This window comes from Mobula birostris, chromosome 1 (genome assembly GCF_030028105.1).
Source record: "Mobula birostris isolate sMobBir1 chromosome 1, sMobBir1.hap1, whole genome shotgun sequence".
Classification (NCBI taxonomy): domain Eukaryota; kingdom Metazoa; phylum Chordata; class Chondrichthyes; order Myliobatiformes; family Myliobatidae; genus Mobula; species Mobula birostris.
Genome location: NC_092370.1, coordinates 69,691,340 through 69,713,335, shown reverse-complemented (window position 1 = coordinate 69,713,335; position 21,996 = coordinate 69,691,340). Strand labels below are relative to the sequence as shown.

General features: G+C 40.9%; 1 protein-coding gene across 1 annotated transcript in view; it reads left to right on the top strand.

Moving 5' to 3' along the window:
• Nucleotides 1–21,996, top strand: part of tmem64 (transmembrane protein 64) — a 70,631-nt gene that overhangs the window by 41,397 nt on the left and 7,238 nt on the right. The window contains exon 2 of the mRNA XM_072256802.1: nt 12,093–12,248. Within this exon, the coding sequence (XP_072112903.1) occupies nt 12,093–12,248 (156 nt within the window). The remainder of the gene's footprint in view (nt 1–12,092; nt 12,249–21,996) is intronic.

The window sequence follows — 21,996 nt, the reverse complement described above, 5'->3', positions numbered from 1 at the left end:
CAGAGTCTGAGTGCACCAAACAGTTGCCCGACTTTGGCGATGGTAAGCCTTTGGAGCTAATGGACCATGTACTGTCTCTCCTGGGAAATCCTGGGAATAAATCCTTGTTTTATTCCTGAGGAATTCTTCATGCAGCAAATGCCTGATCTAGTTCGAATAGCCCTTGCTAATGCACCCGTGATGGAATATAGGGAGCTTGCTAAAATGGCTGATAGTCTACACTCAGCAGTGATGCATCATTCCTCATCCTTTCTCTACCTCAATAAGCCCGGTCAACAAGGCCCCCAAATTCTGTATGTCTGCAGCTGCGACACAGACTACACCGGGTCTATGTTTTTACCATGCTCGCTTTGGTGGGAATGCTAGGAAGCACTGACACCCTTGTAGCTTCAACAGTGCCAGCACATCAGAGGTCTGTGAACACCATTGGTTTCAGCTGCCAGGGTAATGTACTGTTCATTGCGGACACCCTTACAAGGCAACGCTTCTTGTGTGACGTGGGTGTTCAAGTTAGTGTGCTGCAAGCATCACCTATTGAGGAGAAGAGAAAGAGTGATGAAACATCACTGGAGATAGCCAACGGCAGCAAGATCCAGACTTGCGGGACTTGATGGGTGACCAAAGGACAGTTGGTTGATCTTAAGAACTGCCAGCTTGTCGATGTCAAGGACTTTGGTCATTATCCTGTTTCCCCAGAACGACTGTCAAGTGCATTCACCACCCTATGTGAGTTTACTCGACTGCTGGGCAAATTCCCAAACCTCACCAAGCCCACATTGTCCACCACAGTCACAAAGCATGGGGTCGAGCACCACACTTCCACAACTGGCCCACCAGTACATGCTGGCATGCATAGAATGGACCCAGAAAAGCTGGCAACCTCTGACTGAGTTTGTCAACATGGAAAGTCTTGGCATTGTACTCAAGTCGAATAACCCCTTGGGCTTTGCCACTCCTTATGGTTCCCAAGTCCAGTGGTGGATGCCACCCTTGTAGCGATTACCAATCCCTTAACGAGGCTACCAACCCCAATCGTTACCTTGTCCTTCAAGACTTTTCAGCGCATTTAGTCAAGCTCAATATTTTCCAAAATCAGTTTTTTAGAGGCTACCATTAGGTGCTTGTGTACTTGGAGGACATTCCCAGAACAGCTGTGATAACCCCATTTGGTCTCTTTGAGTTCCTGTGCATGCCGTTTGGGCTGAAAACTGTGGCACAGACTTTCTAATGCCATTTTAGGTTGTCAACCATCGACTTTCTCAGCTATCACATCTCCACAGAAGTTGCAAAACGCCTCCTGTCAAAGGTAACTGCTTTTGTGAATTTCCCACTACTCCACACTAGTAAAAAAACTACAGGAATTTTTAGGCATGCTGGCTGCCATCCTTGTGGCGATTACAAGGTGAGAGTGTAGATTACATGGTGAGAGTGTTAGATTTCAATGCACGCAGCATAAGGAATAAAATGGGCCATCTTGAAATTCAGCTACAGATTGGCAAATATGATGTTGTGGCCATCTCTGAAACTTAGCTAAAGGATGGCTGCTATTGGAAGCTGAACGTCCAAGGATGTATGGTATATTGGAAAGAGAGGTTGGTAGACAGAGGGGGTGGTGCACCTCTGTGTATAAGAAACAATATTAAATCATTGGAAAGAGAGGACAAAGGATTGGAAGGTGTAGAGTCTCTATGGATTGAGTTAAGAAAGGACAAGTGTAAAAGGACCCTAATGGCAGTTGTATACAGGCCTCCAAACAGCAGCCAAGATGTGGATTACAAATTACAGCAGAAGGTAGAAAAGCCGTGTCAGAAAGGCAATGTCATGATAGTCGCTGGGGATTTTAACATGAAAGTGGATTGGGAAAACCAGGCCAGTACTGGACCTCGAGAGAGAATTTGTAGAATGTCTAAGGGATGGCTTTTTAGAACAGCTTGTTGTTGAGCCCACCAGGAGATCGGCTGTGCTGGATTGGTTGTTGTGCAATGATCCGGAAGTGGTAAGCGTGCTTAAGCTTAAGGAACCCTTAGGGAACAGTGATCACAATATGATTGAGTTCACTATGAAATTTGAGAAGGAAAAAAATAAAATCCAATGTGTCAGTATTTCACTGGAATAAAGGAAATTACAATGGCATGAGAGAGGAACTGGCTGAAGTTGACTGGAAAGGGACATTTGCAGGAAGGACAGCAGACCAGCAATGACTGGAGTTTCTGTGAAAAATAAGGGAAGTGCAAGACATATTCCGAATAAGAAGAAATTTTCAAATGGAAGAAGGACGCTACCGTGGCTGACAAGTCAAAGCTAAAGTAAGAGCAGAAGAAAGGGCATACAAGGAAGCCAGAGTCAGTGGGAAGTTAGAAGATTGGAGAGCTTTTAAAACCTTGCAGAAGGAAACTAAGAAGGTCATTAGGAAGGAAAAGATGAATTATGAAAGGAAGCTGGCGACTAATATAAAAGAAGATACAAAAAGCTTTTTTAAGTATATAAAGGATAAAAGAGAGTTGAGGGTAGATATAGGACCAATAGAAAATGATGCTGGAGATATTGTAATGGGAGATGCAGAGATGGCAGAGGAACTGAATGCGTATTTTGCATCAGTCTTCATAGTGGAAGACATCTGCAGTATACCGGACATTCAAGAGTGTCACAGAAGCGAAGTTTGTGCAGTGGAGATTACGGCTGAGAAGGTGCTCAGGAAGCATAATGGTCTGCGGGTGGATAAATCTCTTGGAACTGATGGAATGCACCCTCAGGTTCTGAAAGAAGTAGCTGGATAGATTGCGGAGGTATTAACGATGATCTTTCAAGAATCGATAGATTCTGACATAATATAATCTGCAGATGCTGGGATCAAAGCAACACTCACAACACGCTGGAGGAACTCAGCAGGTCAGGCAGCATCCGTGGAAACGATCAGTTGACGTTTCGGGCCGGAACCCTTCATCAGGACAGGATAGATTCTGACATTGTACCAGATGACTGGAAAATTGCAAATGTTACTCCGCTATTTAAGAAGGGTGGGAGGCAGCAGAAAGGAAACTATAGTGGTTGGGAAGTTGTTGGAATCGATTGTTAGGGATGATATTATGGAGTACCTGGAGGCGCATGTTAAGATAGGCCAAAGCCAGTATGGTTTCCTGAAAGGAAAATCCTTCCTGACAAACCTTCTGCAATTCTTTGAGGAAATTACAAGCAGGGTAGACAAAGGAGATGCGGTTGACATGATGTACTTGGATTTTCAAAAGGCCTTTGACAAGGTGCCGTACATGAGGCTGCTTAACAAGAGAAGAGCCTATGGAATTACAGGGAAGGTACTAATGTGGGTGGAGCTTTGGCTGGTCGGCAGAAAACAGAATGGGAATAAAGGGATCCTATTCCGGCTGGCTGCTGGTCACCAGTGGAGTTCTACAAGGGTTGGTGTTGGGACTGCTGCTTTTTATGATGTATGTCAATGATTTGGACTATGGTATTAATGGATTTGTGGCTACATTTGCTGATGATATGAAGATAGGTGGAGAAACGGGTAGTATTGAGGAAACAGAGAGCCTGCAGAGAGACTTAGATAGTTTAGGGGAATGGGCAAAGAAGTGGCAAATAAAGTACAATGTTGGAAAGTGTATGGTCATGACCTTTGGTGGAAGAAATAAATGGGCAGACTATTATTTAGATGGAGAGAGAATTCAAAATGCAGAGATGCAAAGGAACTTGGGAGTCCTTGTGCAAGATACCCTAAAGGTTAACCACCAGGTTGAGTTGGTTGTGAAGAAGGCGAATGCAGTGTTGGCATTCATTTCTAGAGGTATAGAATATAAGAGCAAGGATGTGATGTTGAGGCTCTATAAGGCACTTGTGAGACCACACTTGGAGTATGGTGTACAGTTTTGGGCTCCTTATTTTAGAAAGGATATACTGATGTTGGAGAGGGTTCAAAGATTCACAAGAATGATTGCAGGAATGAAAGGGTTACCATATGAAGAACGTCTGGCAGCTTTTGGGCTGTATTCCCTGGAGTTCAGGAGAATGAGGGGGGCTCATAGAAACATTCCAAATGTTAAGAAGCCTGAACAGATTAGATATGGCAAAGTTATTTCCCATGGTAGGGGATTCGAGAACAAGAGGGCACGACCTCAGGATTGAAGCAAGTCCTTTTAGAACCGAGATGCGGTGAAATTGCTTTAGTCAGAGGCTGGTAAATCTGTGGAATTTGTTGCCACGAGCGGCTGTGGAGGTCAAGTCATTGGGTGCATTTAAGGCAGAGGTAGATAGGTTCTTGATTTGCCAGGGCATCAAAGGATATGGGGTGAAAGTAGGGAAGTGGGGATGACTGGAAGAATTGGATCAGCCCATGATTGAATGGCAGAGCAGACTCGATGGGCCAAAATGGCCTACTTCTGCGCCTATATCTTATGAACTTATGAATTTTGGCACTGTTTCATTTTGTGGGCTGCTGAACTTGCGCTTCACCTGTTTAATGCGCTTAAAGGCAATTCCCCTGGCAAATTTCGAATGTCACTCCACTCTTTAAGAAGGGATGGAGGTGGAAGAATGGAATTTACAAGCCAGTTGCCTGACCTCAGTGGTTGGGAAGATGTTGGAGTCCATTAGTAAGGTTGAGGTTTTGAGGTACTTGAAGGCGCATGATCAAACAGGCCAAAGTCAGCATGGTTTAAGGGCATATTTGCCTAACATTTCTGTTGTTATTCTTTGAGGAAGTAACATGCAAATTAGACAAAGAGTCAGTGGATGCTGTTTACTTGAATTTTCAGAAGGTCTTTGGCAAGGTGCCGCACATGAAGCTGCTTAACAAGATAAAAGCTCATGGTATTGCAGGAAGGATACTAGTATGGATAGATTATTGGCTGACTGGCAGGAGGCAAAGAGTGGGAATATGGGGGCCTTTTCTAGTTAGCTGGCGGTGACTAGTGGCGTTCCACAAGGTTTGGTGTTGGGACCACTTCCTTTCACATTATACCGTATGTTAATGATTTGAGTGATAGCTTTGTGGCCAACAGATTGGGAAAATAAGCAAAGAAGTGTCTGATGGAATATAATATAGGGAAGTGTCAAGTCATGCAGTTTGCTAGGAATAAAGGCATAGACTATTTTGTAAATGGAGAGACAATTCAAAAAATCAGAGGTGCAAAGAGGCTTGGGAGTTTTCATGCAGGTTGAGTCAGTAATAAGGAAAGCAAATGCAATGTTCAGCATTCAGTTCAAGAAGACTGGAATATAAAAGCAAAGATGTAATGCTTGAGACTTCATAAGGCAGTGGTCAGACTGCAGTTGGAATATTATAAGCAGTTTTTGGCCTCTTGTCTAAGAAACAATGTGCTGGCATTGCAGAGGGTCCAGAGGTGGTTCATGAGGATGATCCCGGGAATGAAAGGGTTAAAGTACAAGGAGCATTTGGTGGCTCTGGGCCTGTACTCGCTGGAGTTTAGAAGAAAGGGGGTGGGGAACTCATTGATACCTATCGAATATTGAAAGGCCTAGAGAGAGTGGATTTGGAAAGGTTGTTCCCTATCGTGGAGGAGTCTAGGACCAGAGGGCACAGCCTCAGAATAGAGGAACAGCTATTTAAAATAGACATGAGGTATTTCTGTAGCCAGAGCGAGGTGAATCACAGACAGCTACTTAGGATGAATCATTTGGTATATTGTAGGCAGAGGTTGATAAGTTTTTGATTAATCAGGATGTCAAGGGTTATAAGGAGAGAGCAGGAGAATGGGGTTGAGAGGGATAATAAATCAGCCATGATGAAATAGCATGATGGGCTGTATGGCCTAATTTGCCTCTGTCCAATGGTCTTTTGTTTATTTTTTGAGATACAGTGCAGAATAAACCTAACCAGCTCTTTGAGCTGCAGCGCCCAGCAATCCTCGATTTAACATATATTGGATTTTATTTCCTTTTACAAGGAGTCTTATGAAACTTGATGGCATGGACATAAATGCAAACATTATGACTACCAGCATAATAACCCTGGTATAACAGCTAGTCTGAAATGAAAATGATAGAATAGCAACACAATGTGAAATGTGGGTTTGCAGGCTGAGCAGCATTTAATTGCCTACCACTAGCTGTATTTTTGTGTGCATGTTGAAGATGCACCAAATGCTTTATAAAATGTCACTTAGACTGGGCTTTAAAGTGACTAATAGCTGCCTGGTTGGAACACTTCTTCAATGGAATATTCTACTGTACGTACAGGTCTGGAAGCATAAATACTGTTTATCATTCAAGAAAGACCATAAGACAAAGAAGCAGAAGTCGGCCATTCGGCCCATCGAGTCTGCTCCACTATTTTATCATGAGCTGATCCATTCTCCCATTTAGTCCCACTCCCCCACCTTCTCACCATAACCTTTGATCCCTGGCTACTCAGATACCTTTCAATCTCTGCCTTAAATATACCCAATGACTTGACCTTCATTGCCGCCCGTAGCAACAAATTCCACAGATTCACCACCTTCTGGCTAAAAAAAACATTTCTTCACATCTCTGTTCCGAATGGGCGCCCTTCAATCCTTAAGTCATGCCTTATCGTACTAGACTCCCCCACCATGGGAAACAACTTTGCCACATCTACTCTGTCCATTCCTTTCAACATTTGAAATGTTTCTATGAGGTCCCCCCCATTCTTCTAAGCTCCAAGGAATACAGTCCAAGAGCAGACAAACGTTCCTCATATGTTAACCCTCTCATTCCCGGAATCATTCTAGTGAATCTTCTCTGAACCCTCTCCAACGTCAGCACATCCTTTCTTAAATAAGGAGCCCAAAACTGCACAGAGTACTCTGTAAGTAAGGTCTTACCAGTGCCTTATAGATCCTCAACATCACATCCCTGCTCCTATACTCTATTCCTCTAGAAATTAATGCCAACATTGCATTCGCCTTCTTCACCAGCGACTCAACCTGGAGGTTAACCTTGAGGATATCCTGCACAAGGACTCCCAAATCCCACTGCATCTCAGAACTTTGAATTCTCTCCCCATTTAAATAATAGTCTGCCTGTTTATTTCTTCTGCCAAAGTGCATAACCATACACTTTCCAACATTGTATTTCATTTGCCACTTCTCTGCCCGTTCTCCCAATCTATCCAAGTCTCTCTGCAGACTCTCTGTTTCCTCAGCAATACCGGCCCCTCCACCTATCTTCGTATCATCAGCAAACTTAGCCACAAAGCCATCTATTCCATAATCCAAATCGTTGATGTACAACATAAAAAGAAGCGGCCCCAACACAGACCCCTGTGGAACACCACTGGTAACCGGCAGCCAACAAGAATGGGATCCCTTTATTCCCACTGTCCGTTTCCTGCCAATCAGCCAATGCTCTATCCACGTATGTAACTTTCCCGTAATTCCATGGGCTCTTATCTTCTTTAGCAGTCTCATATGTGGCACCTTGTCAAAGGCCTTCTGAAAATCCAAATATACAACATCCACTACAACTCCCTTGTCTAGCCTACTTGTAATTTCCTCAAAAAATTGCAATAGGTGTGTCAGGCAGGATTTTCCTTTAAGGAAACCATGCTGAGTTCTGCCTATCTTGTCATATGCCTCCAGGTACTCTGTAACCTCATCCATGACAATTGACTCCAACAACTTCCCAACCACTGATGTCAAGCTAACAGGTCTATAATTTCCTTTTTGCTCCCTTGCCTTCTTCTTAAATAGCGGAGTGACATTTGCAATCTTCCAGTCCTCTGGAACCATGCCAGAATCTATTGACTTTTGAAAGATCATTGCTAATGCCTTCGCAATCTCCACAGCTACTTCCTTCAGAACAGGGGGGTGCATTCCATCTGGTCCGGGAGATTTATGTACCCTTCGACTATTCAGCTTCCTGAGTACTTCCTCTGTCGTAATTGTGACTGCGCACACTTCTCTTCCCTGATACCCTTGAGTGTCCAGTATGCTGCTAATGCCTTCCTCAGTGAAGACTGATGCAAAATACTCGTTCAGTTCCTCCGTCATCATCTTATCTCCCATTACAATTTCTCCAGCATCATTTTCTATCGATCCTATATCTACTGTCACCTGTCTTTTACTCTTTATATACCTGAAAAAGCTTTTAGTATCCTCTTTGATATTATTTGCTAGCTTCCTTTCATAGTTAATCTTTTCCCTCTTAATGACCTTCTTAGTTTCCTTTTGTAAGCTTTTAAAAACTTCCCAATCCTCTGTCTTTCCCACTAATTTTTGCTTCCTTGTATGCCCTCTCCTTTGCTTTAACTTTGGCTTTGACTTCTCTTATCAATCACGGTTGCATCCTTTTTCCATTTGAAAATTTCTTCTTTTTCGGAATATGTGTCTTGCACCTTCCTCACTTCTCGCATAAACTCCAGCCACTGCTGCTCTGCCGTCCTTCCCGCCAGTGTCCCTTTCCAGTCAACTTTGGCCAGTTCCTCTCTCATGCCACTGTAATTTCCTTTACTCCACTGAAATACCGACACATCAGATTTCGGCTTCTCTTTCTCAAATTTCACAGTGAACTCAATTATGTTATGATCACTGCAAATTCTCTCTTGAGATCCAGTGCCGACCTGATTTTCCCAATCCACTCGCATGTTAAAATCCCCCACAATTATCATAACACTGCCCTTCTGACAAGCCCTTTCTATTTCCTGTTGTAATTTGTAGTCCACATCACTGCAGCTGTTAGGAGGTCTGTATATAACTGCCATCAGGGTCCTTTTACCCCTGCAATTTCTTAGCTCAACCCACAAAGATTCTGCACCTTCTGATCCTATGTCACCTCTTTCTAATGATTTAATATCATTTCTTACCAATAAAGCAGTGCCACCCCCTCTGTCTACCTTCCTATCCTTCCGATACACTGTGTATCCTTGGACTTTCAGCTCCCAGAGACATGCATCCTTTAGCCACATCTCAGTGATGGCCACAATATCATACCTGCCAATCTGTAGCTGTACGACAAGATCATCCACTTATTCCTTATGCTGCGTGCATTTTAAGTATAACATCTTAAGTCCAGTATTTGGTACCTTTTTTGCTTTGATTGCACTGCCACTCATCCCAATCTTAACCCAACACCTGCCTGTCCTTTCTGACATTTTTACTGCTCACTATCTTAGATTTATTTCTGTCTCTTCCCCTCCTCTGCTCTATCATTCTGATTCCCATCCCCCTGCCAAATTAGTTTAAACCCTCCCTAACAGCTCTATTAAACCTTCCCGCCAGAATATTGGTCCCCTTTGGGTTCAGGTGTAACTCATCCTTTTTGAACAGGTCATACTTCCCCCAGAAGAGATCCCAATGATCCAAGAATCTGAAACCCTGCCCCTTGCACCAGTCTCTCAGCCATGCATTCATTTGCCTGATCCGACTATTCTTGCCCTTGCTAGCACTTGGCACAGGCAGCAATCCCAAGATTACTACCCTGGAGGTCCTGCTTCTCAGCTTCCTTCCTAACTCCCGGAAATCTCTCGTCAGGACCTCCTCCCTTTTCCTATCTATGTCATTGGTACCAACGTGTATCAAGACAGCTGGCTGCTCACCCTCTCCCTTCAGAATATTCTGGACCTGATCCGAGACATCTCGTACCCTGGCACCTGGGAGGCAACTCACCATGCGGGTATCTCTATCAGGCTCACAGAATCTCCTGTCTGTTCCCCTGAATATGGAATCCCCTATGACTACCACATTCCTCTTCTCCCTTCTTCCCTCCTGCACAACAGCGCCAGGCTCAGTGCCAGAGAACCGGTCACCATGGCTGTCCCCTGTCAGGTCATCCCCCTCAACAGCATCCAAAACGATATACTTGTTGCTGAGGGGGGCAGCCACAGACGTGCTCTCCACTATCCAGGCATTTTCCTTCCCTCTCCTGACAGTCACCCAGTTTTCTGACCCCTGTAGCCTAGGGATGACTACCTCCCTGTAGCTCCTGTTTATCACCTCTTCACTTTCCCTAATAAGCAGTAGGTCATCAAGCTGCAGCTTCAGATCCCTAACACGGTCTCTGAGGAGCTGCATCTCAGTGCACCTGGCGCAGATGTGGCCATCAGGGATGCTGGAGGTCTCCCAGGATTCCTACATCTGACACCCTGAACCACTAACCCTGCAGATATGCTACCTAATTCTACAGGAATGAAGCAAGGAAAAGTAAGTCTAATCACCCACTTACCTCGCCAAACAGACGAACTTTTTAAACGGTTAGCTCGTACCATTAATTGTGCGAGCCCTGCTGTTCCTCCGTATGTCCGGGCTGATTCGCCAAGGGGGGAGAAAAAAGAGTTGGTGCCTTGCTCTCGCATCTTCCCATTACCGCCTAAGCCCTTTGAGCCAAAGCTCTACACTCTGCTGCCACTCACTCCACTGCCCGCTCTATAGTAGTGTTATTCATTGAGCCTAAAATTATTTTCAAAAGTTGCTGTGTTCCAATCAGTTGCAAAAATGGAATATTTCATGATACATATTCATGGTTACATGAATTGCATGCTGTTCTTTCCTATTACTCAAAATGAATAGGCATGTGGTATTTAATGTGTGTATTCTGGTAGCTGGTTATAATTAGAAATGGGTCATCTGATTTTGGTGCTGGATTATATGTAATTTGATGGAAATTGCTGAAAAAACATTTGACAGTAGAATGCTTAATTTCTGTTATTGACCCCATCCCAAATGTGATGTGTAGCTTAAATATTTCTTGCATTGCTAATATTCTAGCAATCCAACCTGGGATTATTCTTAATCCAGAGGGTCTGTTTTCCAAGAAGTTGTGCAACTGCCTCTTGTGAGTTTTGTTTTAAAGTTCTGACATTTACGCTGTTTGGATTGCTTTGGTTGTGGAATGTTTTGTTTGATTAAGAGCGCTTTGCTGGATTGACACTTGGTGTTGATTTAATTGTAGTTCAATGTAAATGTATTATCTAAGTACACACGTTACCATATACAACCTTGAGATTCATTTTCTTGCAGACATTGATAGTAAATACAACAAACACAATTAAATCAGTGAAAGACTGCACCCAATGGGATGGGCAAAAGACGGTGCAAATACAAAAAGAAAGGAAAATTAAATAATAAGAATGGTAATAAATAAGTATCGAACAGGAGATGAAGAATTCTTGAAAGGCCATAGGTTGTGGGAACAGTTCAGTGATGGAACGAGTGAAGTTATCCCTTTTGTTTCAAGAGCCTGGTGGTTGAGGGATAATGACTGTTCCTGAACCTGCTGGTGCAGGTCCCAAGACTCCTGTCCCACCACCTTGACTGCACAGAGAGAAGAGAGCATGGCCTGGATGATGGTGGTCCCTGATGATAGATGCTGCTTTCCTGCAACAGTGCTTAGTGTAGATGTGCTCAATGGTGGGGAGGGCTTTACCTGTGATAGTATGGGCCATATCCACTACTTATTACAGGCATTTCTGTTCAACGGCATTGGTGCTTCCACACTGGGCTGTGATGTAACTAGTCAATGTACTCTCCACCAAACATATATAGAGGTTTGTCAACATTTTAGATAATTAAAGTTATAGAGTGAAGTCTCCCTGAAAAACTATGTTGATTCGGAATATTTCCTGAATTCGACTTCTGTTTATTTTTATACATATTGACAAATGACCAGCAGTTTGTGATTTTGAAGGCAATTCGCAGAAGATTCTCAAGATTGATCCTTGAGGTGAAGGGATTGTTTATGGGGGTGCTTGACGATCTGGATGCTCAGAGGCCATGACCCCTAGCTGAGTAATCCAGAAATGGGGGACTGTGGCGTCACATTTAAGATCCTTGTAGGGCACTGAAAACCTGTGCCAACCAAATGGCTGGAGTGCTCAAGGAGATGAGGAACTTTTCCTAAAGGTTGGGAATATTTGGAATTCTCTAACCCAGAATGTATGGAGACTGAGTCGTTGAATATATTTGAGGCTGAGATTTTTTTTAATATAGTAAAGTCTATGGGGAATGTGCAAGGAAATGGAATTGAAGTCAAAATATGATCAACCATTATCTAAAAGTCCATATAGGTTACTCTGGCTCTTATTTCAATGTTTTTACAAATCTTGATGTAACTGATGACATAATTTCTGATATTCTTAACTAATATTTAGTTTTATGATCCTACAGATTACCAATTTGTCTCTTCCAAATTACCTTGTTGCATCTTCAGTTGGACTGCTCCCCACTCAGCTATTGAATTCTTATTTAGGAACAACCTTGCGCACAATGGAAGATGTCATTGCTGAACAAAATGTTAGTGGATATTTAATATTCAGTCTTCAGGTAGGGTATTTCTTGTGTTATTCTTGCTTTCTTCCTGAGCAGTGAAAATTCAACAAAGTTTAAATTTATCTCATTGTTGTTCTAATATTTTTGGTATGGTTATGTTTCAGAAATGGAGTGGAAAAATAATGATATTTGGGCAAATCACATATTTGGAAGTGTGAGAAATTTTGTCCTGACAAGGGAGGAATAATACTCCCATATATTTCCTTCTGGTTTTTGCTGCTGAAGTTCCTATATCATGCCTTATTGCCACTCTTTCCTTTATATGGTAATGTAATGTTTACACTGAACTTTTTTTTATAATGGATAACCAGTAGTGCGTACAGTCCCCTAAATGTCCCATTATGAACAAATGTGTATAGACTAGGATAGAAGCTGTATCTCCATTTATAAATTTATTGCTGCTTCTGATTTATTTTGAACAAATTGAATGAGGTTTTTCTTTTCATACAATTGGGACTTTTAAGAAAATTGTATAATTCCATCAGCATGTTTCAAAGCACACCCCAGAAATATCATCACCATCATCATCATCATCAGGTGCCATGCCCATTTTGATCTTTGACTGCCATGGCTCACACACTCCTGTTTCGGGTCAAGTGGATCAATTCATTGGTTATTCATTTTCAGTTCTCTGGCTGCTGTCTCCATCATCATTTGTCTTTGCCTTCCTTTTGCTTTCTTCCCTTCAATCTTTCCCATACTTACCATGCATTCTAACTCCTCTTTCCTAATCACATGTCCAATGAAGTTACGTTGCCTTTTCATAGTCTCATACATTATCTCTCTTTTTGTGCTTGCTCTTTTCATGACATCCTCATTATATGTTTGTTTCATCCATGATATTCTTTGCATCCTCCACATTGAAGCAGCAGAGATGTGGTTTTGGAGGAATAATATACAAAAGTTGAAATGCAAGGAGATATTACAACACAAAGGTAACATACCCCAGAGACTTGCAGAAAAGACTTTCAAAGGAGGAGAGATGGGGAGTTTTGAGGAGAGAATTCAAGTTATTGAGAAATGACATTATCGAGTGGTGCTTAAATATTTCTGATATTCTTAACTAATATATAACTTCATGATCCTACCGATTACCCAGCTCCCAGACCACATCCCCAGCGTCTCCCTCTCCCTTTCTATCAATTACACAAAAAAACTATAAAGAATTTTGACTTGTGCATGGTGAAAGAAAATAGCTGCAAATTACAGTAAAAACAATTTTCATCGACAATTTTAGAGCATACATTAGTAGTCCAACTATTCATTATTTAATTGCATTTTCACCTTTCAGTGAGATGGATGGACTTGGTGCAGCAATAGCAGCTTCTCAACGTCAGGCAGAATGTCACTCAAGGAAGCTGTAATCCTATGTTTAGTAATTTACAGTCTCTGTTTTGATGCTTTGAAAGAAGTTGGGTGACCACACTGAAGCAATGATGCTCCACTAAGTATGATGTTTGAAAGGCAATAAAGAACATCTTGACCTTTTTCTATAGGGCAGGATGGCATTTAGAGATTTCATTCTGCAACAAAAAGTCATGATGTGATTTTTTGGAATGTCATCTTCAGCTCAGTCATTTTGTTGTGAGATCGGTTCTTCCTCCGAATTTCCTGTTAATTCCTCATTGCAAGTGTTCAGAAATTGATTTACTACCAAATCTGGAATTAGGAGTGAGAGAAGACCCTGAAATCTCTGATTTGTCTTTATGCAGCTCACCCAGGCGGGCACAGTATACTTGAAATTTGCCATCTGGCATTCTTTCTTTCTCACTCTTTCAACTTGGAGGCTTGGAAGTTGTAAACTTTACAATGTCTGAGCCTCCCTGAGACCAGTGTTGCACTTGAATAAGGTCAATTTGGACAGAAATTTGTAGACGACTGATTTGACGTTGAGATTCACATCATCTCTTTGTAATTGAAGATTGATTTTATTTAACTTTGCAAATAATTCCAACAAATAAGCAACGTCATGAATAATATTCTTGAGTTGATTACAGAATGAAACATTCAAGTCTTCAAAGAATTTTATCCCAATTTCAAAAAGCATATAAAAGTTTCTTGGGCAGTTCCCTTTTGAGAACCATCTAACTTCTGTATGCAACAGCAAGCAGTCAAACTGTTCATCATTCTCAATACAAAGCTGTCAAAATAGTCAAGAATTGAGAACATGGGACTTGATTTTATTTACCGCTGCGATAACAGTATTCAGTGATTTATGCACCCAATCACTTAGGTTTATTGCAAAAAGATGTTGTCTGCAAATGACACTGTGAATGGTAAGTATAAAGCAAGAATATTGATGAGTGGAATGTCCTCTTGAAAAATTGCTCAACAACCAGAAATATTGACTCCTGGTTGTTATCTGTTTATAGTCCCCTTGCAAATAACAACTCTGGATCCATGCTTTCTTCTTTTATGAAGCAAACATAACAAAGAAGCAAAGATTTGTTGCCTGGCAAATTTAACTCCTCCAACTGCAGAGCAAACTCTGTTGACCTAAGTATGTTGGACAATGTGTCTTCCTCGTTCTCAAATATTACATCTATCCACCTATTGATCTGGTGGCTTGTGCAAAGCCATACTCAGAACCTTCTTTTGCTGCTGGCAGAATCAGTTCTCCAATTGACTGGAGCTTTCCAGATTTGGCAATGAATCAGAATTGGGTTTATTATCACTGGTATGTTCCGTGAAATTTGTCAACTTAGCAACTGCAGAAAAATGCAATACATTATAATATAGAAGAAAAAATATAAATCAGTAAATCAATTACAGTAAGTATAAACAAGAGAAAATCTGCAGATGCTGGAAATTCAAGCAACACAGACAAAATGCTGGAGGAACTCAACAGTCCAGGTAGCATCTACAGTTGATGTTTTGGGCCAAGAACCTTCAGCAGGACTGCAGAAAAAAAGCTGAAGAGTAGATTTAAAAGTTGGGGGTAGGGGAAAGAGAAACACAAGGTGATAGGTGAAACCTGAAGAGGGTGGGATGAAGTAAAGAACTGGGAAGTTGGTGAAAGAGACTGAAGGCCATGGAAGAAAGAAAAGGAGAGGGGAGGAGCATCAGAGGGAGATGATGGGCAGGCAACGATATGTATATTTAAAAATAGTACAAAAACAGAAATAATATTTTTTTTAAAAAGTGAGTGTGTTCATAGGTTCAATGTCCATATAGGAATCGAATCACAGAGGAAGAAGCAGTTCCTGAGTCGCTGGGTGTGTGCCTTTAGGCTTCCTGACGGTAACTATGAGAAAAGGGCATTCCCTGGGTGATGGGGTCCTTAATAATAGACGTCACTTCTCTGAAGTACCACTCCTTGAAGATGTCTTGGATACCGTGAGCAATAGCATGTTGTATGAAGCACGCAAACCATCACTGTTTTGTTAGGAAGTAATGGCAAACATGTTTTGAAGTGTTTTCTGTTTCTAAAGGTTTTCAAAAAGTGACTGAAAATAGCCAAAGTTCTCGTTTGCTTTATCAGTATTCTCTTCAAATGTTCAAGGAGCCTGGATGGTTTCATTGCCTCATTTGAAAATCTCTTTCACACAACAGACACATTGGCTATTGTTGGTTGCTGGGTGCTGATATAAATCTATATTTCAGATATTCCATGCTATAATGTCTACACTTTTGTTTCATTTGGTCTGCCTCTGCCATTTTTATTGCGGATTTACGACCACGGTCAGTTGCCTACCATTTAAGTCCTCAAGTTCTGATCAATAAAGGGGAAAGTAATAACATCATAATAGCTCAGGCAAAATCTGACTCTGCCTGAAAGTACATGAAGTGGGCAGCAATATCTCTGTTGGGCCATAGGCAATGTGTCAAGACCATTCAAAAGGACAGAATCTGAACTTTGCCCTATGGAGTACCATACACAGGAATTGTTTCACTGATTAGGGTTTGGGAATCATAGTAGCTAATGTTGGACTATAGTAGTGAATGGCAATAATGCATGGGCCAGGCCCAGTAATAACACAATTCCTGTTGTCCCAGTCTCTCATGATATGCCAAGTACAGAAATGTCACACTTCTTTTCAACAACTATAATGCGTTTTGAACAAAGTCTAAGAGAGCCGTGTGTTAGCAGGTGATTAGGTGATAATTGTAATCAATTATGAGGCACTGATGATCAAATAGTTATAACAAGTATTTTTTTTTCTTAAATTAAGGCAGTAATCCCTCAGCTGCCCCTCTTGCTAGTAAGTGCACCCCACAGTCTCTTTACTTTATTCGCTCCACCCCTTAGAAGCTCCTACCAGTCCCATATTGGTGATACTGCCCACTTCAGGAACCACTGACATAGACATTTTCAATACCTCCTCACATTTTCCCATTCTATATTTTTTCAGGTGCAACTCACTGTAAACTATTGCAATTTATATACTTCCTTTCCTAACTGTGTAGGATATTTTAAAAAAAATGCCAGTATTGTTTACTGTCTATAGCTGTATTCAGTCTCCTAATTACATTACTGAACCCCAGTGCTGATAAGTGGATTTGCTCCTTTCAGCCCTTTTTGGTCCGACTCCTAATAACAATAAGTTCTTTGTTCCTTGTCCTTGAGCTGAGTTTATATCTGTCTTGCTGCATTCCTCTTAAACTAGATATTTGATCTTGCTGTTTTGTTTCTAAACAAATCTGCATATCTCTTATAATTTACTTATAAAAATCTGTCAGTCCAAGATTAAAGTTAACAATTGACCATGTAACAATTGCTGTTTGCAGAAAGGCATCCAAGGTTCTATCACCTTTTGCTTTTCTTGAATTGATTAGATCCAGTTTTTAAATTAGTAGAAGGGTCACAGACCAGTAAATATAATTTACTTATCACTTTATCTAACAAAACTATTTTGATAAGCCTATATCTTGGCCTATTCTCTTGCTGGTATATTTGGTATAATTTATTTTATAAATGTTCACTAAATTGTCATTTTACCCATTTAATTAAAGAATGTTTATTTTCATTTTGCTGATGTCAACCTTACCTATATCCTTAACTGTTACATTATTCTCCCTTCCTGACAGAATATTAAATTCTTTGTACTTTGATTGCCTTTAAATAAATGTGTACTTGTCCTTAACTAAATCTAGTTTAACATTTATTGCTAAATTGAATATTAGATTTGATGTAGGAGCAGAATTAGGCCATTGAGTCTGCTCCATCATTCAACCATGACTGATTTTTTTTCTTTCATTCTCTGTCTTTTCCCCTGTAACCCTTAATTTCTTACCCCCCCCCACCCCACTCATCAAGAACCTATCTATCTCTGCTTTAAATACATCCAGTAACTTGGTCTCCAAGACCTCTGTGCATATTCCACAGATTCAACACCCTTTGGTTAAAGAAATTGCGCTTCATCTTAATTTTAAAGGGATGCGCCTTTATTCAGGTGCTCTGCCCTCTGATCCTTTGCAGTGTCTCAGCTCAACCCACAAAGATTCTACATCTTCTCATCTTGTATCGCTCGTTGCTATTCATTTAATTTAATTTTTTTTTTACCAACGGGGCCACCTCTTTCCCCCTTACCCACTTGCCTGTCTTTTCTATTGAATACTTAGCTACCAACTCTGGTCCTCTTTAGGCCATGTCTCCTATGATGCCCATGACATCATACCCGTCAATTTAGATCTAGGCTGTAAACTCATTTGTTACATACACTGCGTGCATTGAAATACAATATCTTCAGTCCTTTTTGTGCTTCTCCACTCTAGTAGTTGTTCCCTTGTTGCCTGAAGTGAGATTCCTAACCCTTTCAAAACTCTGTTCCATTTTTAATCTGGTAATTTTAATAACCCCTTGTGTTGTGTTATCTTAAACTCCTGAATTTTTCATGCTGTTAAACCCACCTCACCAGTGTTGAATTTAAAGCCCTGTCTACAGCCCTAGTTATGGGTCTCATGTTGTGATTTTTAGATGGAGCTTGTCCCACTGGAACAGCTCCTCTTCCTTCATGTGCAGAACCAGTGTCCTATGAATTCAAACCTCCTTCTCCCATGTTTGCCTCTTTAGTCTTGTTGACTGAATGTTAATTTTAATTAGTGTGTGGCTCAAGTAGCAATCCAGAGATTATTACCTTTTTTGGTTCTTTTTAATTCCTAGCTGGTTATATTCCTTTGACAGAACTTCCTTGTTCTTCATATATCATTAGTACCTTCATGGACCATGACAACTGTGGCTTTTTTCTCCCATTCCAGTTTCCTCGACAGACCAGATGAAATGTCCAGAATCAGGGCATCAGAAAGGCAACATAGCTGTTGGAACCTTTAATCCTGGAATCAGAGAGCTCTTCTTATTCCCTGACTATACTATTTCCAATTACAACTACATTTCTCTTCTCTCCACCAACCCCCCCCCCCCACTCTTGAATGGCATTCTAAGCCAAAATCCTATGGTTAGGTTGCCATTCCTTACTACATCCCCACTCTCATCCACACAGGATGATCTTTACTATTTATACCACTTAATAAATTATATTATAAAGATGTTTGGTCATGGTTCTGGAAGTGTAATAGCAATGGCTAGCACATTATACCCTAACTTAAAATTGCATCTGCAGTTCATTCATTTAATTCTTTGTAAATGGCAGGTCTTTTATGCTTTGTGCCTTAACCTGCCCTTCAGCCCTAATGTTTCTTAATTTACAGTATCTTCCCTAATCATAGTCTCCTAGTTTTCCTTTGACCTTTAATGTTCATGGCACAATTTCTGAAGGATACGCTTTTTTTTTCTTTAATAAGAGCAGTTATCTTTCCTGCCTTAGCGTTTCCCTTCCTCTTGTATACCAATTTGAAGTTTTCCTTATTTTAGTCTTTACTGTATGCTAACCCCTGGTCTCTTCTAAAGTGGAAATTGGTCCCGAAGTTACAATTCAGTCGCAGTATTCCCCAAATTGGATTCACTCTTTCCACCCTTGCCCCTTTAGCTATGTGTTTATCTCCCTTATTTGTATATTCCTATGATAATTTGCATGTGAATCGGGTAGTAATTCAGGGATTATTACCCTCTGAGGGTTCAGGTACTTTCCAAACTGGGCCTTTTGTTTGCATTTACTTGTTCCATCATTAACCACGGCTGGATCATAACATAATAATCATGTAAGCTGATTTTGGCATAAGGGAGGTAACATATTATTTGGGAACCTCTTATTCTATTCAAACCCCTTTATCTTTCATTTTATATTTTCTTTCAATACCCTTTGAACAGGTGCCTCTGTCATGTTGTCAACAGACTTGTTATCTTATCAATGAATTTTGTCTTCATTTTCCCAGTTAGAAATGTACTATTGGATAGTATCAGTGACTAGATTCTCAAACTTTGTCATTTGTATTCCCATAGGTCGTTGGTAACGCTGATTCTGTACCTGACTTGATGTATTCAGAATGATGCCTATTATAAACAATTCAGACACTTCTTCCATTGTCTCCAGTTTGCTCTCCAGCTCAAAGGTTAACCTAGCAAGGATGAAGTCTGAGACCACTCCAGGAGACCTGAACAGTCAACAGATTTATTGTTCATATACCCCATGTTACAATTTTGACAGAGCACTCTGTCATCCAGATCATTAATATAGATGACAATGTAGTTGATATGGTTAGTAAATTTGTGGATGGCACCAAAATTGTTAATATAGTGAATGGTGTAGAAGGTTATTTAAGATTAAAATGGGATATAGCTCAACAGGGGAAACTGGGCAAAAGAATGGAGTGGCTGATGGAACTTAACTCTGACACAATGCAAAGTTTGCATTTTGGCCAGTTAAACCTGGCCTGTGCTTGCTCGGTAAATGACAGGGTGCTGCAGAGTGCTGTAGAGCAGAGGGATCTTGAGGTCCTAGTACATAGTTTTTTGAGAGTGTAGATTGGATGGCGAAGAAGGCACACTTGCTTTCATTGGTTAGAACACTGAGTACGAGAGGACAACATGTTACAACTTTCCAAGTCATTGGTGAGGATACACTGTGGTATCATGTGCACTGCTAGTCATCCAGCTAGAAGGAGGATGTCATTAATCTGCAAAGGGTGCAGAAAAGATACATACGGCTGTTGCTGTTGCTGGGGCTGGAGAGCTTGAGATATCAGAAGAAACTGGGATTGCCTTTTCTGGAGTGAAGACTGAGGGTGGGGTCACCTTATAGAGATTTATAAAATCATGCAGGGCTAGATAAGTTGTGGTCAGTCTCTTTCACAAGGCAGGAAAGTCTAAAGTTCAAGAGCATGGATTTAAGGTGGGAGGAGAAACATTTAACAATTGGGGCAAGTTTTTCCATACTGAAGGTGGGCAGTAAATGGAATGAGCTGTCAGAGACAAGTACAATTAGAGCATTTAAAAGACATTTAGACAGATAAATACATAGGAAAGATTTAAAGCAAGGGTTCCCAATCTAGGGTCCATGGACCCCTCAGTTAATGGTGGGGGTCAATGCATAAAAATGTTTGGGAACCCTTAGTTTGAAGGAATATGTGCCAAGTAAAGACAATAGGACTAGTTGGTTTGTATGGATGAGTTGAGCTGAGTGGCTTGTTTCCATGCTCTGTGACTCTTTCATCTAAACTCTAGTTATTTTCTTCTCCTTTAAAATTTACCCCATAAAGGCACCTTTTTCATCACAGTAGAGGTTCGTTTCTTGTTTTTGAAGTCTTTCACTATGCACGCCTTAAATGCAAATTGCCTGTTTTCACTGATTTTATTTTTTTATTTAGAGATGCAGCATGGAATAGGCCTTTCAACCCATGCCACCAGCTACCCACCTATTTTAACCACAGCCTAATCACAGAACAATCTACAGTTACCAATTAACATGCTAACCGGTATGTCTTTGGACTGTAGGAGGAAAACAGGAGCACCCAGAGGAAATCTACGCACTTCACGAAGATGACGTACAAACTCCTTACATAGGATGCTGGGATTGAATTTTAATCTCTGAAGCCCCGAGCTGTAATAGCATCACGCTGACTGCTATGCTACTATAGCACCATGATTTGATACTACAGGAGTGGAACCCAGTGAGGTCTTCTGCTGCTGTAGCCCATCAACTTCAAGGTTTGACGTGTTGTGCATTCAGAGATACTCTTCTGCACACCACTGTTGTAACACATAGCTTTTTTTTTGTTTTTTGCACTATTCTCCAAGGAGACCAGCAGTTTCTGAGGCAAGACAACCCTGTCTGGCACTATTGTTGGATTCTGATGTTTTATTGCAAGCTTCTTTTCAGAGGTTAGAAAGAGGCACAAAACCTGTCACTTCGTGATTGTCTTATTAAGGATTAATAGAACAAAGGAAAGTTGAAATGGAGAGTGATAGAGGTCTGCAAGGGGAACTAGAAAACATCTAAATGACTAAGATGACACTGGTCTCGTAGTCAGCTCTTTTATATTTAATAGATAAGGAAAATTCCATTCAAATATGTAGATAAGAGTTAGCCAATGAGATACTCCCTATTCATATAATGGAATACCAAGAGTAGCTTCCAGAATCATACCAATATAACCATTGGGGACACTCTGCATTTGCATATACATACTGTGACCACTAGGAGACTCATTGAATAACTGAATATACACAGTATGACCTCTAGGAGGCATGTGCAACTGTTAAATGCATATAAGAACTACTCAAAATACAAGCAGATAATTAATTGTTAAGCTGCAAAGAAAATAACTATTATGCAGTTGAATACAGTGCCAACAGTAATTCCATGGTCAGTCAATTAGATCATATTTCTTCCCCATTCTGATGTTT